The sequence below is a fragment of the Peromyscus maniculatus genome, chromosome 19 (assembly GCF_049852395.1).
Source record: "Peromyscus maniculatus bairdii isolate BWxNUB_F1_BW_parent chromosome 19, HU_Pman_BW_mat_3.1, whole genome shotgun sequence".
Lineage (NCBI taxonomy): Eukaryota > Metazoa > Chordata > Mammalia > Rodentia > Cricetidae > Peromyscus > Peromyscus maniculatus.
In genome coordinates this window covers 56,785,136-56,801,922 of record NC_134870.1, presented here as the reverse complement: position 1 = coordinate 56,801,922, position 16,787 = coordinate 56,785,136, and the positions used below count along the sequence as shown (strand labels likewise).

The 16,787-nt window shown below is 48.2% G+C and overlaps 1 protein-coding gene across 21 annotated transcripts in view; it reads right to left on the bottom strand.

Annotated features, from left to right (window-relative positions):
• Positions 1 to 16,787, bottom strand: part of Znf532 (zinc finger protein 532) — a 113,299-nt gene that overhangs the window by 54,687 nt on the left and 41,825 nt on the right. For all 21 annotated transcript variants that reach the window (XM_076555381.1, XM_076555380.1, XM_076555383.1 and 18 more), the window contains one exon: positions 7,115 to 9,468. In XM_076555381.1, coding sequence (XP_076411496.1) covers positions 7,115 to 9,451 — 2,337 coding nt within the window. In that variant the 5' untranslated portion in view covers positions 9,452 to 9,468. The remainder of the gene's footprint in view (positions 1 to 7,114; positions 9,469 to 16,787) is intronic.

Genomic DNA, 16,787 nt, shown 5'->3' with positions numbered 1-16,787 from the left:
AATTTATTTCTTTATGTGCTAATCAAAAAACAATTAATTAAAAACAGTCCCAACAAGAACCTAGTCTCGCCTATAAGAGCTGCTGGGAGGCTCAGGTGGAACAGAAGGTGACCACTTCCAGATCTCACATTAAAGAAAGGACAGCAAGTTTCAGAACAGCCAAAGCTACATAACAGAGGGACCCCGTCTCGGAAAACACAGAACCAAAGGGCACAGGGAGCAGATGTGCTGGTGCATGCCTGCAATCTCAGAACTGGGGAGCAAGGGATCCTGGGTTCAAGGCCAGCCTGGACTACAAAGCAAGATCCGTCTCAAAACAAACAAGAAAGAGAAGGTAAAAGGAAAGCAGAAGAACAACTTCTGCTTCCAGGAAAATGGAGCCCAAAAAACACCCATGGCAGACTGAAGAGAGAGCAAGAAAGCAGCCTGGCCAGGGAGCTGCGGTAAAGGACAGGCTGGGAGCATCCACATCTGCGGACTGGAGCTGGAGAACACCCCCCACCCCACCCCCCCAAAGCCTGCTCTCTGGTGTCCAGAGAACACGGAGCAGCAGCCAGGGGCAGCACAGAAACCTAAGTGAGTGAGTGCCAAGCCCCCAGGAAATAGTGTAGCTACCAGGCTATGCCAAATTCCCACCTCCTGAAACTGTGCCGAAGGCCCGGCCCAGATAGAGCCAGAAGAGGGGGAGGCAAGAGGAACAGGAGCCCCTTCACTAATCCTGTGAGAATGGAAAGTGTCCAAAGAAATCTCCAGGCCCAGATGGTTTCAATGGAGAACCTACCAAGCATTTAAAGAGACACTAACTCCAATTCTACTCACTCTCATATGGAACACAGGGAATGTTTCATATGGAAGAAGAAACTTCTCAGTTCACTCTACAAAGCTAGGAGCAACCCACCCCAAGCCAGACAAGGACAGCAGAGGACAGGGGTGGTAAACCTACATGAATACAGATGCAAAAGAATCTCAATAAGTAACATCACGCCGGCAAGTGGTGGCGCACGGTCTTTAATCCCAGCACTCGGGAGGCAGAGCCAGGCAGATCTCTGTGAGTTCGAGGCCAGCCTGGTCTACAGAGCGAGATCCAGGACAAGCACCAAAACCACACAGAGAAACCCTGTCTCGAAAAACAATGAATGAATGAATGAAAATGAATGAATGAATACATAAATACATACATAAATAAATAAAGTAATATCACAGTACAGCAAAAGGGTCACACAGCTTGACCAGGCGCACCCACTCCATGAGGCGTGCCTGTTCCCATAGCTGGGAAATCAGTAGCTGAAACCCTCAAACTCTGAACCCAGTAAGCTCAAGAGACTCACAACATACACAATAATAAACAACATCCACCTCTCTACATACTATGGATGAATTTGTGCACACCAAAATTACATTGTTTGAAAATAATAAATTTCAGCTGGGGATGTACTTCAAGTACATCTGGAGCTCCGAGTTTCATTCCCAGGACCACAAACAACTGACTGACTGATCAATTGACCAAGCAACCAAAATCTATCAAAACATGAACACGATTCACATGCTGGAAAGCACAAAGCAATTATAGCCCTAGATAAATGGGGTGAGGCTGTGTTTGGGGACTCGACAACTCAGAACGCCATGATGCCATGATCTCCTCAAACTCCTTTTAACGAATCTCCTATCACAGGGCTGACATGATTTCTTTGTAGATGCAAATGAGGTGACCCCGGCTTCCCATGGAAGGCAGACAGGCAGAATCACGAAGGAAGCGTCTACTCTATTGATGATAGTACGCATCATGAGCTGCAAACCCGGGTGCATGGGGAGAGGAATGGACACACGGATCAGAAGCTGCCCCACAGCACATAGGGCGAAGGTGCACACTGTCCCCAGAAGGAAAGACAGCCTTTGGACATGTGGTGCTACAGAAAGGGCCTTGCGTGGGCCCAAAACTGAACCCTACAACACAGTCAAGCCCCTAACGACGCTCAAAGAGGATCCCGGACACAGAGGTTAAACACAGAACTAAAAACCTTTGGGGTGCCTAGCATTGGGCACATGTTTTTAATCCTTGAATTCAAGAGGCAGAGGCAGGTGGATCTCTGTGAGTTTGAGATGGTCTACATAGCGAGTTCCAGGACAGGCAGGGCTACATACAGAGAACCAGCCTCAAAAAATAAAAACAAGGCATCAGGTGGAGGGTCTGGAGAGAGGGCTGAATGGGTAAGAGCACTTATTGCTCTTGCAGCGGACCTAGCTTCAATCCCCAGCACCCACATGGATACCAGCAGGCATGGGGCACACACACACATGTACACAAAGCACCCCAACATATAAAAGAAATAACTGTTAAAAAAAATGTTCAAGCGGTAAGGTGGAGAGCAATAAAGGAAAACATGATGTCAACCCCTTGATGGCACACATGTACACACATGTACATGAACACACGTACAGATGCACATGAGCACAACACACTTTTTAAAATTTTTCCCTTTTGTTTCTTTCAAGGCAGAGTTTCTCTGTGTAAGAGCCCTAGCTGTCCTGGAACTCACTTTGTAGACCATGCTGGCCTTGAACTCACAGGGCTACGCCTGCCTCTGCCTCTCTAGTGCTGGAATTAAAGGTGTGCACAACCACTGCCTGGCCCATTTTTTAAATATTTAACTTTAATGTGTATCAGTGTTCAGCATGTGTGTATGTGTGTGTGTGTGTGTGTATGAGCACCACATGTGTGCAGTACTCACAGAGGTCAAAAGAGGGCATCAGATGCCCTTGAACTAGAGTTAATAGATGTAAGCCTCCATGTGGTTGAGAAGCAGATCAGGATCCCATGCAAGAGCAGGAAGTGCTCTTAACTGCTAAGCCATCTTTCCAACCCTACATTTTTCTAATTTAAAACAAAAAACAAAAAAACAGAACTATGGTACAACCATATGCTTACACTACTATACCACCATAAACCAGAATGGGCTACAGAGGGTCCCAAACTAGCTGTGACTGGCTCAAAAGTAATACACCCAGAAAAAGCACACTTGGAATCCTGAATCCTGACCTGACCTTCCCCAGGCACCGGCTACAGTCTGTTCGGTGCTAGGCAGTCAGCCACAGAGCCACAAAGTCACAAAGGTGAACAGCAGCCACAGAACCACACAGTCACAAAGGTGAACAGCAGCCACAGAACCACACAGTCACAAAGGTGAACAGCAGCCACAGAACCACACAGTCACAAAGGTGAACAGCAGCCACAGAACCACACAGTCACAAAGGTGAACAGCAGCCACAGAACCACACAGTCACAAAGGTGAACAGCAGCCACAGAACCACACAGTCACAAAGGTGAACAGCAGCCACAGAACCACACAGTCACAAAGGTGAACAGCAGCCACAGAACCACAAAGTCACAAAGGTGAACAGCAGCCACAGAACCACACAGTCACAAAGGTGAACAGCTGACACAGAACCACACAGTCACAAAGGTGAACAGCAGTCACATAACCACACAGTCACAAAGGTAAACAGCAGTCACATAACCACACAGTCACAAAGGTGAACAGCAGCCACAGAACCACAAAGTCACAAAGGTGAACAGCTGACACAGAACCACACAGTCACAAAGGTGAACAGCAGCCACAGAACCACAGTCACAAAGGTGAACAGCTGACACAGAACCACACAGTCACAAAGGTGAACAGCAGTCACATAACCACACAGTCACAAAGGTGAACAGCAGTCACATAACCACACAGTCACAAAGGTGAACAGCAGCCACAGAACCACACAGTCACAAAGGTGAACAGCAGCCACAGAACCACAGTCACAAAGGTGAACAGCTGACACAGAACCACAGTCACAAAGGTGAACAGCAGCCACAGAACCACACAGTCACAAAGGTGAACAGCAGCCACAGAACCACACAGTCACAAAGGCCAACAGCTGACACTCCACAGTATTTCAAAGCTAGGATATTTGGTCTTGTCTTGGACAACTTCTTAGACTTTCAGCTTATGATGGGTTTACTTATGAGAACATAGCTCACCATCCTAAGCCAAAAAGCATCTGTACGGATATAGGCAACAACCTAAATGCATTTCCAGGGAGCTAGGCTGAGTGAAAAAGGCCAATCCACTTACATACTGCATGGCTTCCTTATTTTAATGTTTGTGACTTGGCAAAATTATAGAAATCTCATGAGGGGAGAGGTGGCTTTTTTTTTTTTTTTGGTTTTGGTTTTTCGAGACAGGGTTTCTCTGCGTAGCTTTGCGCCTTTCCTGGAACTTGCTTTGGAGACCAGGCTGGCCTCAAACTTACAGAGATCCGCATGCCTCTGCCTCCCGGGTGCTTGGATTAAAGGCATGCGCCACCACCGCCCGGCAATGTCAGTGTCTTGACTGTGATACTGTTCTACGATTTTGTGGGTGAGCTGTTACCATCAGGGACTGAATGAAGGGTACGCACGGAACTTCTCACATTTCTTACGTGAATCTACAATTATCTCAAAATAATAAAAGAAATAAGACCCTGCTACCAATGAAACAGTGGCCCTTCTCCAGGCCCAGCTAACCCAAACTGAAAAGCTTCCTTGCTGGTCAGGGGTCCCTGAGGCCACCTTCAAACCTTCAGAATCTAACAGAGCCAGCAGGGTCAACCCCAGGAATCTATCAACCCAACACTGGGGCCCACCCATCTCGAGGGAGCCAAGAGCTGGGAGCACAGGCTTTGGTGGCACTGGGAACCTGCTCCAGAGGGCATGCTAGGACATGAGCACAAGGGAGTTTCTACAACTGTGCAGAAACCCTGTTTCTTAATCCACCAAGGAGTAACCCAGAGTGTGGAGATTCGTGTGAAAATGGAAACCGAAAGTAGGTTTTGAATCCATGGACACAGCAGAGAACAGGAAATTGGCTTTTGATACTAGAGGTACCCGGATTCAACCTCCAAAACTTCTAAGAAAAAGAATTTGAGGTACCATTCTCAAAGAGGATACTATCTCGATAGGTAGGTAGTTCCTGAATTGAGACTAAAACTCCCGTGGCTGTCAAGGTTAACGACGGATAAAAACTATGATCCCTTCTGAATACTGCAGCCCTCCTTCTTCTGCGCTGGGGGTGGGTGGGTGGGGGGCCACCCGAGCTCCCGCTACATTATAAGGCCCTAGTGTTTTTCCAGGTTCACAAAACTCTCCACGTGGCTCAAACTAGACGCCAAGGAGAAGAGCCATTCCTTGCAAAACTGGCCCGGGCCCCAGCTGCTGGCCAGCTGAGCCAGCTGTTTGTGCATCACAGGAGACTATACCCAAGGTCTTGTGGACCATGATTGCCATGAGACAAGGCAGTGAGTGCCAGGAGGAGAGTTTAACGCAGGGCAGCGCTGAGACACCAGCCCTGAAGAGCTGGTTCCACAGCTGGCAAAGGCTTACAACAGAACACCTCTTGGTTTTTATGTAGTAAGAGCTGGGGGGGGGGGGGTGTGGCCTGGCAGAACTGTACATTTACTTAATGTACAGCTGCCATGACTCATTCCCTTGGATTGCAGGTGATGCACATGATCAACAGGTTTTACTTGTCCCAGCAAAACACAAGAAAATGATGACTGAGTAACAGGAGACATCTCTTCTCAGTTACCTCTGTTTGACCCTATCCCGAACGTCAATCCTGAACATTTTTATCTGAGAACAAAAGCTGGGCGGCACGGGGTGCTACTCCACCCGTGTCCTTCCAGGTCCCGAAGAAATGACCTAACTGCCTGACAGAGGCTCTGCGCTAAGAACCCACAACCATGGCAGTGTGCAAACTCTGGGCCAGGACCCAGCCCCCCACCCCCTGCCCACTGACAGACAACAGCACAAACCACTCAGGAAATGGCTTTGGGGCTTTTATTTTCATGGCGAGGGAAGCCTGCCCTTAGGGGGGATTGGTGACAGGGTAAGGGGGTGTGCATGGACAGAACCCAACTATCATCTAGGTCGTTCTCTGAGAGCAATAGCTGGTCTGGCGGCTCATCCTCTTCCGGGATACATGAAACACCCAACCTGCATTGCTTCTACTTCAACTAGACAGAAAACACGGGGGGTGGGGGGGGGGGTGGGGGGGTGGTTGTACAAAACAACAACAAAACAGGTATTATCATCTTTCTTTGCCTAAACTCACAATGCTACAAATCGTTTAAGTCAGCAGTTGACATTGAAGAACTAGAGAGACAGTAGATACTACTGTCTGATACAGGCTTCTGACCACAGCACAGGGTTCCTAGGTAACAAAATACTGGGGGAAACAGGGAAGCCCACCTACCACTGGACCTCCATGACAAGGAGTTTGAGATGCCTCAGACGGGAGCTCAACCTAGCCGCCGCCCCCCCCCCCCCCATTTCCAGCCATACCACTTTTCCCACCCAACTATAGATATAGCCTGCTCTCTCTGCTTGGGAACTACTTCCCTCAGCATGTTGGAATGCTCGCTCTGAGACTATATAGCAGGCAAATGTTGCTTCATGGAGGAAGGAGATGAGAAGACAAGGAGATGACGCAAATTATAAAATGCATTTCACCAACAGCAGCCTGCACTTTACCTCAAAAAAGCTGCAAAGACACAAAGGTTTATTGGGCCAGATGGTTTGCAGTTTATAGTTAAAACCCACTACTGAACACACTTTTGAAACACACTCCCTAAGCAGACGTGCCTTAGAGTCGGTCCCTAGTAGGTGGATGCGTTTATAAATCGTTTCAGTGTTATACATACCAGTAACTGTCAAAACTCTAAACCATGAGTGAAAGCTCATACCATGCCAATGTAATCCACACTAAACACTTAATACGATGGAATGACCCTCTACTTTTACAGTAAATCTCAGACTTCACTATATTCCAATGCCTGAACAATTACTTAATTCAACCAGAGCACACCCTTCCTACCTGGCTAAAAGAATCACCCTTGTATTTCAACACTGCACCTATCCTATGAAAACAGTCCTTTGCCTTCCCCAAGCTTGCTTGCGCACGCATACGCATACACACACACACACACACACACCCCTCCACGCAACTGTGCTGCCACCCCATATTCAAGGTATCTGATGGAGCACTCATGGCTACAGACTCATCACCGAAACACCCAAATTTAAATGATACTCTACTTGTCCACTTGTATCTGCTGCATGCTGGAAGTGTGTAGCCAGAGACGTCTCATCCTGGAAGACTTCATTACACTCCAAACACTTGAGACTGTGTCTACAGAGCTTGGAGGGGTCTTCGTCTAGGGGCATGGCTGGGCTGATGGGTGTGCTGGGGGGCGCTGAAATAACCGCCCCGGTTATGCCAGACTGGATTTTTGTTACAGTGTGTGTGCCAGCTCCCACAGAGCTCTGCAGAGTGGAGGAAGGAGGAGTATTGCTGGACGGAGACACTATCATCTGGTCTGCTGGGACTGGCTTGAGAATTAAGTGGGAGCACTGCATCACCACGCCTTTCTCCTTATGCCCGCGGGCATGGGAAAGGAGGCTGCATTTGTTGTAAAAAACAAGGTTCTTTGTACAATGGTTACACGTTACTTCGATGCGCACACTCCGCCTGTCATAGTGCTGGGTCAGGCTCTTCTCCAGGGCGAAGGCGTCCCCGCACTCCAAGCACTTATACCCACGCATCGGCAACGTGATCCCCGCGTTGGCGGGAGGACTGAGGTTGGGGATGTAAACAGGGACTGGATTGACACTGCTCAGCACCTTGTTGAAAGCCTCCACCACAGAACTCTGCAAAGACGACACCACCTGGACTCGAGACACCTTTTTAGGTGGCTGTGAGGCCGCTGCATTGATTATTGCCTGCTTTATTTGTTGCTGAGGATTGGTTAGCACTTGGCGGAGTTCAGAGGTGGCCTGGGCACCCTGAGGCAGAAGGTTAAGGTTGGCAAGGTGCACAGTCTTTGGCACAAGTTTGGCATTGGCCAGGCTGGATGCTGGCACCACGACGGTTTGCTGCTGGATGGCATTGGCAGCTTTGATGATGGCACTGCTGGCACTCTGAACAGAGGCAGCAGATATGACTGTGGCTTTCACTGTCGTGTTGTTAGCGAGCTTCAGGTTGATGACCTGAGACCCTGCCGTCTTGACAGCAGACACAGGGAGAAAAGCAGTAGCCACGGGCTTGATGGTGACCTGTTTCGGGGTCAGCTCTGCAGAGGAAACTGCACCGGTCACCACGGCCGTCTGCAGAGGGGCCCTGGGGGGAGAGGAAAGGACAGCGGCTGATGCTGAAGATGAGAGAAGTGACGTCACAGATGCCATCACAGAGGCCGCCTGCTCAGAAGGCTTCTTCCCAGCGTCCAGATCCACTTCTGGCAACACTCTAGTCACTGTCCTCTTGATCTCCCCAGAAGATGTCTTGATGGTCTTGATACGGACTTTGGGGATTGCTGGGGTAGACCCCACAGGAGAAGATGGGGATCCTTTGCTGCTGTTCTCACTGGATATGCTCCTGGGACTATCCGATGGCTTCAGGGAGGCTTTCTTGGTGCCATCGATGAGATTCTGGGACTCAGGAGACTTGTCGGCAGCTTTGGGACTGTCGTTCACTTCCTTTGGTAATGGAGACGCTTCCCTTGAGTTGGCCACAGGTTCTTTGCAGGAATCGGAAGCAGCCTTCTTGGCACTCAGGGCTGCAATGGCAGCGATGCACGAAGACAGCTTGGAGGCCGACTTGGCTTTGGAAGATGTGACGGCAGCGAGGGTGCTGTCCTTCTCAGAGCTCAGCTTCCCATCAAGGACCCTGTTTTCAAGCATCTTCTCAGAGGTCTCCTTCAGCTTATCTTCTGTTTTTCTGACCTTAAAAGGCTCGTAAACACTCAGGGCTATGGAATTTGTTTCTGTCTCTCTCTTGACTTTGTTTTTCTCTGTGTGGCCTGATGTAGAGATTCCAGTCTTGCCTGTGTTTTCCCCTCCAAGAGACTTTAGCTTCTCATAGTCCTGCTGGGGAGCTGAGCCAGTCAGTACATTTGATCTGAAACTGGGCTGTGTCTCTTCCTTATCAGGAGGGTCATCCACCTCTATTTTCTCGTCATCATCAAACTCTTCAGCGCTGGAGATAGGGCTGAACTGGCTGAACGCTGGGTCTTTAAGAGTCACCTCTGAGGTAGGTGTGTCTCCTTTCAAGGACTTCGCTCCCTCCTTACCATAGCCGTCAAGAGAAGGTGCTGTGAGAAACCCGTTATGTAGGCCATTGCCTGTGGAATTGTGGCCGTCTTTTTCAGCTCCCTCAGAGGAGTCGATGTTCCGAACGTTCTTCACAATCACACTCACGCCAACATCTGAGGATGATGGGGTATGAGAGTCGTCGTCCACATGAGCGTTCTGCTTAATGTGGCTTTCATGGTCATCATGTCCAGACTCAATCGCTGCTTTGGGATCGACCATATCTGGTATATCAAATGCTGCCAAGAGGTCATCAAAGTCTGGGGTCTTCATATCCCCCATGGTCATGAATTTGATCAGATGCCCTGTGGAAGGAAGGGAAAAGAATCTCATCAGCAATTAACACTGATAATGAAGTCAGTTCAACTAACACAGGCTGATTACCAAGTGTGCACAGCAGCAACTCTACCTTGTGTAACAGCCAGAAAGTAAGTGTTAACCAACATAACCACAGCTGCACAGGGATGTGCTCCGGAGTATGCACAGGATCGCCCGCAGAGCTCAGCAGAGTGGCACAGAACATCCATTTAGTGTAACACCCAAAAAAGCCATTTGTCACCAGATCCATCCCAGTTTTCCTAAAAAGCTACTTCTCCAAATATTTTCATCTTGATAACATTTAACTCTACTAGCACAATCTGATCATTTCAGTCACCATCAGCTTTGGGATGCTACACTACTGAAAAGTACAATAAAAACAACTACAGAGCCGGGCGGTGGTGGCGCACACCTTTAATCCCAGCACTCGGGAGGCAGAGGCAGGTGGATCTCTGTGAGTTCGAGGCCAGCCTGGGCTACCAAGTGAGCTCCAGGAAAGGCGCAAAGCTACACAGAGAAACCCTGTCTCGAAAAAAAAAAAAAAAAAAAAAAAAAAAAAAAAAAAACAAAAAAACAAAACAAAAAAAACAAACAAACAAAAAAAACCAAAACAAAAACAACTACAGATGTCAAACTTCATCCACAGTAGAATGAAAGGTCACATAAACCTACCACAGGCGTTCACTAAGTTCATCTGGGATTGTCTTCTTCCTACTCTCTAAGGGGTAATCCCATCCATTTTTAACTCTAGCTTCCCTACTGTATTGAAAAAGAATACAGGGTATTCTGGGGTAGGATGGAGGGGTTTTAGGTGAAAAAAGATAAGTCAATCCATTACAGAGATGCAGTGCTGGAGTCTTTCCTTAGGACACACACTGGCAGAGGAAAAAAGAGTGGGGGGGGGGCCCTCTGAACTTGGACAGTTCTACCTTGGGGCTCTGTAACTTTCTGGTATATCCACTGTGTGTACACTTGTCCTATCCTCTGTCATCCTGAGGACAGGCAATGTGTCACACATCTTTACGTCATAAATGCTAAAGAATGAACAAGGCATACACCAGAGGCCAAAGATAAGATTTGTAACAGAATGTGTGGGCTCAGCTCTGGCACTCACTAGCTCAGGACCTCAGGAAGTAACAGATTCATTGGATCTGGCCCTTCCTGCAGAAGTAAGGGCCAGCAGCCAAGAAAAGAAGGAAAACAGGAAGGAGGGGAAAAAAGCAGGAAAAAGAAAGGAATCAAAAGGGAACAGGGCCGAGGCTGGTTCAGGAACCCTGTGATGGGCAATCGCCTGGAGGACTTGTAGATATACGCGCTGGACTCCTCGCCCTTCCGTATTCACCATGCTGTTCCTCTTTTCAATCTGCCCTACTGCTCTCTAAAAGGCTGTCTTCCACATTTTATTCAAGTACTTAACTGTTTTCTTACACAATCTATAAAAGGTCATACATGCTTGATGAGATGCACGTTCTCATCATATTACCACTCCAGGGACAGATCTAAAGGCCACTAAGACTGTTGAGGAAGAGACAAATACAAGTTCAACAGTTACACACACGGCTGGAAAAGTTGCAGGAACTTTTCTCCTGGTGATCTCCTTACCTTGGGGCAAACTATATATATATATATATTTGAGGTCACTATATTTTTACTGGTGGACCAGACAAACAATGACACATCCCCAGCAACACACTATCTCCAACACAAAGGCTGCACCCAAGACACAGAACACAAGCACTCCAAGAGTGAGCCTGGCATTCAATGTCTCTTGAGAAGTCACCCGCGGGAGCTAGGCGTGTAGATGTGATTTCCTTTTTCCAAATGGCATCGAGCATTCAAACTGCAAAATGGAGGGCACGAGAAACAACCTGCTGGCTATTGCAGCCACATACAAAAACCCACCCACCTGAGAACAGACCCCGCATGTAACCACGTCCACCCCCAAGCATCACACTGCTGCTGCGGACTCCACACCCATAATAAAGCTGCTAACCAGCCGGCTCCATGTAGTAGATCTCCATTTTTTGAAAGCTCAGTACCCGGAATCAGGCTGGGGCTCAGTGGTAGCACACTAGTGTTGACACCCACCCAGCACCATTAAAGAAAAAAAAGCAGGGGGCCCAGAATCACGCACCAACCCTTTCACCTAGCACTGTGTTGAAAGGCCGATCTTTAAAAGATATAAAAGCTGGGGCTCAGGCTGTAGTCATCCCCAGTGGTAGCGAGGTCCTAAGTATCTCTAGGCTGTCTTCACAGAAACATGAGATTTGTGTCTCACTCTTTCTTTAGGATGACGTAATCAAAAGACATCACAGTTGCACACTGTCCATCAGAGGGCAATCGGTTCAGAAACAACAACAGCAGAAGATAGATAATTCAGTTACTCACTGGTGACAGCCCAGGCCAGAAAATGACAAGAAACGACAAAAGGTCACTATGAGAAACCAAACTTGAGTTTGGCAGGTGCTAAGAAGCACTGTGGTGGGTGTTCTTAGGTATCTTTTTAGGAATCAAATTTGTCCATCACGACCTTCTCCTGTTATACCTAAGGGACCTGCCTCCCACACTCCACAGGACTAGATCATCTAGTCATCGGTGGCTTGTGGCCTCCACACTCCCCATGCTTTCCTGCACACTAAACTCAAGCACAGCTAAGGTCTGACAGCCTCAGAAAGGACTGTGGCCGTCTGCACCACACACATCCCTGGGGCCAAGAAGGTCTTGTCTGACTGGAACCAGCCACGCCCAGCTCCCTGTCCCCTACTCTTCCCACACACAGTTCACCCTCTTCTCTTGGGAACAGTAAAAGAACACACGGAGAAACAGTTGGGCAATCCGCAGATTTAAAACTCAGTCACCAACGCTCACCTTCAGCAGGCCTGCGGCTAAGCTAAGTCCAGGGGCAGTCCATCAGCACCTGAAACCTGAGACCCTGTGGCGGGCAGGCTCACCTCCCTGGGTTGTATAACTAATGTAAGAAACACCGCTCTGTAACTTCACACCTCTTTTTTGGTTGATAGAAATGTTTCATACCCACAAACACTCACCCTATCACCCGACCCCTCCTGTATTCTGGAAGGCCAAAGCAAATAACCTACCTGCTTAGAGAGGAAACTGCTTGTTACTCTGAACACAAAGAGGATGCCTCCTCTCAGCTTCCTTCACTTCCACTCCGACTAAGCATTACCACCTTCAAAACCAATTCTTTTGCTTAAAATCAGTTTAAAAACAAATCCCAGCCCTTTTCACTTTTATTACATTTATTTACATGTGTATGCTTATGAGTGAGTTCCTTTTCTTAGGAAGATCATGTGTCTTCTTTAAAAGGACCAATGATCAGGCTGGACATGGTAGTACATACCTTTAATTCCAGCGGGAGGCAGAGGCAGGTGGGTCTCTCTGAGTTTGAGGCCAGCGAGAGTTTCACAGTGAAACCCTGTCTCAAAAAAACAAAACAAAACAAAAAGACCAGTGGTCATTTATAAATACCCATAATGTACTGATAGCATGATGTACTTAATACATAATGCCAGGAAAAAAATGGGAGGCAGGTTTACATTGAAAAAAAGAAAGAATTTAAAGACTGCCCAGTGACCATTCTGCTTCCTCCTGTGACACAGAAGAAACATGTTTCCTTTCTTACTAAAGCCTTTGGAATTACAGGAAAATCTTCCATCTTTTTTGGTACAACCTAAGAGTTACCAAGTTAAAAGAAAAACTTCAAAAAAAAAAAAAAACCATACTTAGCCCTTAATCATACTTCTTATACTTTACAATAAAAAGCTGTTCAATTTTTTTAAAAAACCTATTTTATCTGTAATAAAAGCTGCTTTGTAATTTCAACTAGGAAGGGTTTGTGGGGCATGGCGGGACCTGCTTACAATCCCACCACTGCCACTCAAGGCGGAGAGTCCGTGAGTGAGTGAGTGAGTGAGTGAGTGAGTGAGTGAGTGAGTGAGTGAGTGAGTGAGTGAGTGAGGTCAGGCCAGCCCAGCACCAGAGACCCAGGCTCAAAACAGACAGAGCGATTCACTCACCCCCTTAATCTCAGAACCTGAGACAGAAACAAGTGGATCTCCGTGAGCTCCAGGCCACTAGGGTTACATAGTGAGACCCTATCTCAAAAATAAACCAATCAATCAAAGAAAGGAAGGAAAGATGCAAAAAAAAGGGGGGGGGGGCAGGCCAAAGCAAGAGAAAGTCAAGGCTAAGGCTCGGGACAAGCCACCACTAAATTGCAATCACACTGGTCCCGTGAGGAAAGATGCAAACCTAGATCCAGCCACAGTTCTACCTTAACATAAAAACATGACGGGCTGGAGACGGGACTCAGTGGATAAAGGTACCTGCTACCAAGCCTGACCACCCATAGTTCAGTCCTGGAGCCAGCACGGCTCGAGAAGAGAACCAGCACCTACAGGTTGTCCTCTGACCTCCATGAGCGCACCCACACACAAAAATAAATGAAATATAAAATAAATACGAAAGTTAGCCTGACCAGGAGACATGTCAGATTCCCCACGTGATGAAAAGACTGACATTCTCCTTAATGAAAATCAGTGGCTGTTATTAACCTCAACTGTGCTGCTTAAAGAGAGGAAAGCTGACGTGTTGTCCCCAGCGTTCCGCCAGCTCCCCAGGAAACAACTGTGATCACACGGGCATCACCCTCCTGCTGCGGATGCCTAGCTCTGCGTGGTCGTGATGTTTCTTTATTCCACTGAATTTTCAAAGCAACTAAACCAGACTAACGGACCTAACACATGACTTTATCATTCTCCTTCAGATGCAAAATGTTCTTAACAGCACATGCTTATATTATGCAAGGTTTCACGTCGACCTAACTGCTCCCCCAACTGAGCAGTGTTAGGGCATTCTCTACACCCTTCCCTTCTCCCCCTCCATGAGGAAAACGTTAGCTCCCCCTCCACCACCGATCCCTTTTCACTTGAGGATTTTCAGATAACCACATGGCGTCTTCAACCAAAAAAAACGAAAGAAATCACACCTTTTCCTCCAGCCAACCTCCTGCTTCTATCTGACTGGGGTCTCTGATTCCACCCCCAACACCAGGTCTGCTTCTCCCAGCCCCTGGGGAAGCACATTGTTTTGGCCACAAATCAGTTGATACCAACTGCCAGGCAGTGTGCTTTTTTTCCTTAGTTACCATATTCCTGACTTAAACCTGACAGACATGATCTTCAAACTGCTCTGGAAACACACACAGGGACTGCTCACTAAAGCCACTGCTCACAACCTTGGGAAACGCAGGCACACACCCATCCCAAGTCCTACCTGCAGTTAGCCACACTTTTCCCTCAAGGCTCTACAAACAAGCCCTGCCTCACCCATTCAGGAACAGCAAGGAAAATGCCTTCCACAGAAGCAAAGGCCCAAACGTTAGCCCACCCCAGAGGTCACCAATGCTGGGCCCTGGCGCCCTCTCTAACGGGGCTCTCCCCTCCTCCACTGGAAGCACAGACAAGGGAGGCCTCCCTCCAGTGCTTTTTCCAGCTGCTGGGTAACGATCTTCCTCATTAACACATCCTGACCCAGAATACAGACTGTTTCTGATCTTTCCCTTTTCCGGACTCCACCCCCCGATCTTCCTACTGTTAACTCAAATAAGTCACCAGGCAAGACCTCTCCCCGGGCACTTCCTGCCCTAGTCAAATGTCAAAGGGTGTCTGTCCCTTTCGGCTTGGTTTTTCGGTCCTTCTCTTTCTGTCACCAGACCTGTTGGCAAAGAGCTCCCAGCCTTACCTGACAACTCAGGACTTGGCCCTCTGTCCCGTGTCCTTGCTGCCTCTGGCTCAACCTCAACACAGGTAAATCCCACAACCTCCCAGCCCTTGGCAATCCACTCTCCAGAAAACCCAGCCTAAGAATTTGAGGAAGGACGGAATGGCAGTGTTTTATATTCCAGACACAATAATGGAAACAGGCTTCTACACATCTGTCAGACCTAAGTAGCTGAATAGTATACAGTGTATACCCCAAAAATTAAAAAAGAAAAAGAAAAAAATCAAGCCAGGTGGTGGTGGTGGTGGCGGGGGCGGCGGCGGCGGCGGCGGCGGCGGCGGCGGCGGCGGCGGCGGCGGCGGCGGCGGCGGCGGCGGCGGCGGTGGCGCACGCCTTTAATAGCACTTGGGAGGCAGTGCCAGGCAGATCTCTTTTGAGTTTGAGGCCACCCTGGTCTACAGAATGAGATCCAGGATGGCCAGGGCTACACAGAGAAACCCTGTCTTGGAAAACAAACAAACAGCCGGGCGGTGGTGGCGCACGCCTTTAATCCCAGCACTCGGGAGGCAGAGCCAGGCGGATCTCTGTGAGTTCGAGGCCAGCCTGGGCTACCAAGTGAGTTCCAGGAAAGGCGCAAAGCTACGCAGAGAAACCCTGTCTCGAAAAACCAAAAAAAAAAAAAAAAAAAAAGAAAACAAACAAACAAAAATCAATCAAGAATGAGTAGGAGGGAACCCTGGCTGTATCACAAGTGACTGGCATGACCACAGTAGAGTGATCAAGCCACCTGGAAAACCAACCCCTGACTGTACACCAGGACCCAGTACAGATGCTGTCCTCTGGTTGGTGGAAAACTAGTGAAATTTGAATAAAGGCTGGAGTATAGCTAACAGGACTCTACAATAACATTCTTCTGCTGTTACTAAATGTATTATAATTAATTTAGTAAAGGATACAATGGAAACTTGTTTGTTTTTCAAGACAAGGTTTCCCTATAACAGTCCTGGCTGTCCTGGAACTTGCTCTGTAGAGCAAGCTGGCCTTGAACTCACCAGAGATCCACCTACCTCTCCGTGCACCATCCCCACCCACAAGGGAGGCAGAGCCAGGCGGGTCTCTGTGAGTTTGAGGTCAGCCTGGTCTACAGAGTGAGTTCCAGGAAAGGCGCAAAGCTACACAGAGAAACCCTGTCTCGGGGGAAAAAAAAAAAAAAAGACTCTGGTGGGTTAGGACTTCTGTTGGTCTTTTCTGTGTGGAACACACAGATTGCAAGCCCAGCACCACTTTGAGATCTTTGGCAGCAGTTAACTCTGCAGCTCACACTTGCCTGGGGGGTGCTCACCAACCTAAGACAGAGTACCTGTGTGGCCTGGGCAGGTGTCTCCATGACGGGTAAGGTGACCTGCTGACGGCCCACACAACCTAAGTCAGAAGCTCATTTTTTAGTAAAAGGGGGGACCTGTAGGGCCCTGGCCCCCGTTTTGGGTAACTGATACCTTCTTTGCTGACCTTGATATCTTCCCTATGCTAATTCCCTGCTGGGTTCCACCCTCCTGAATGCTTA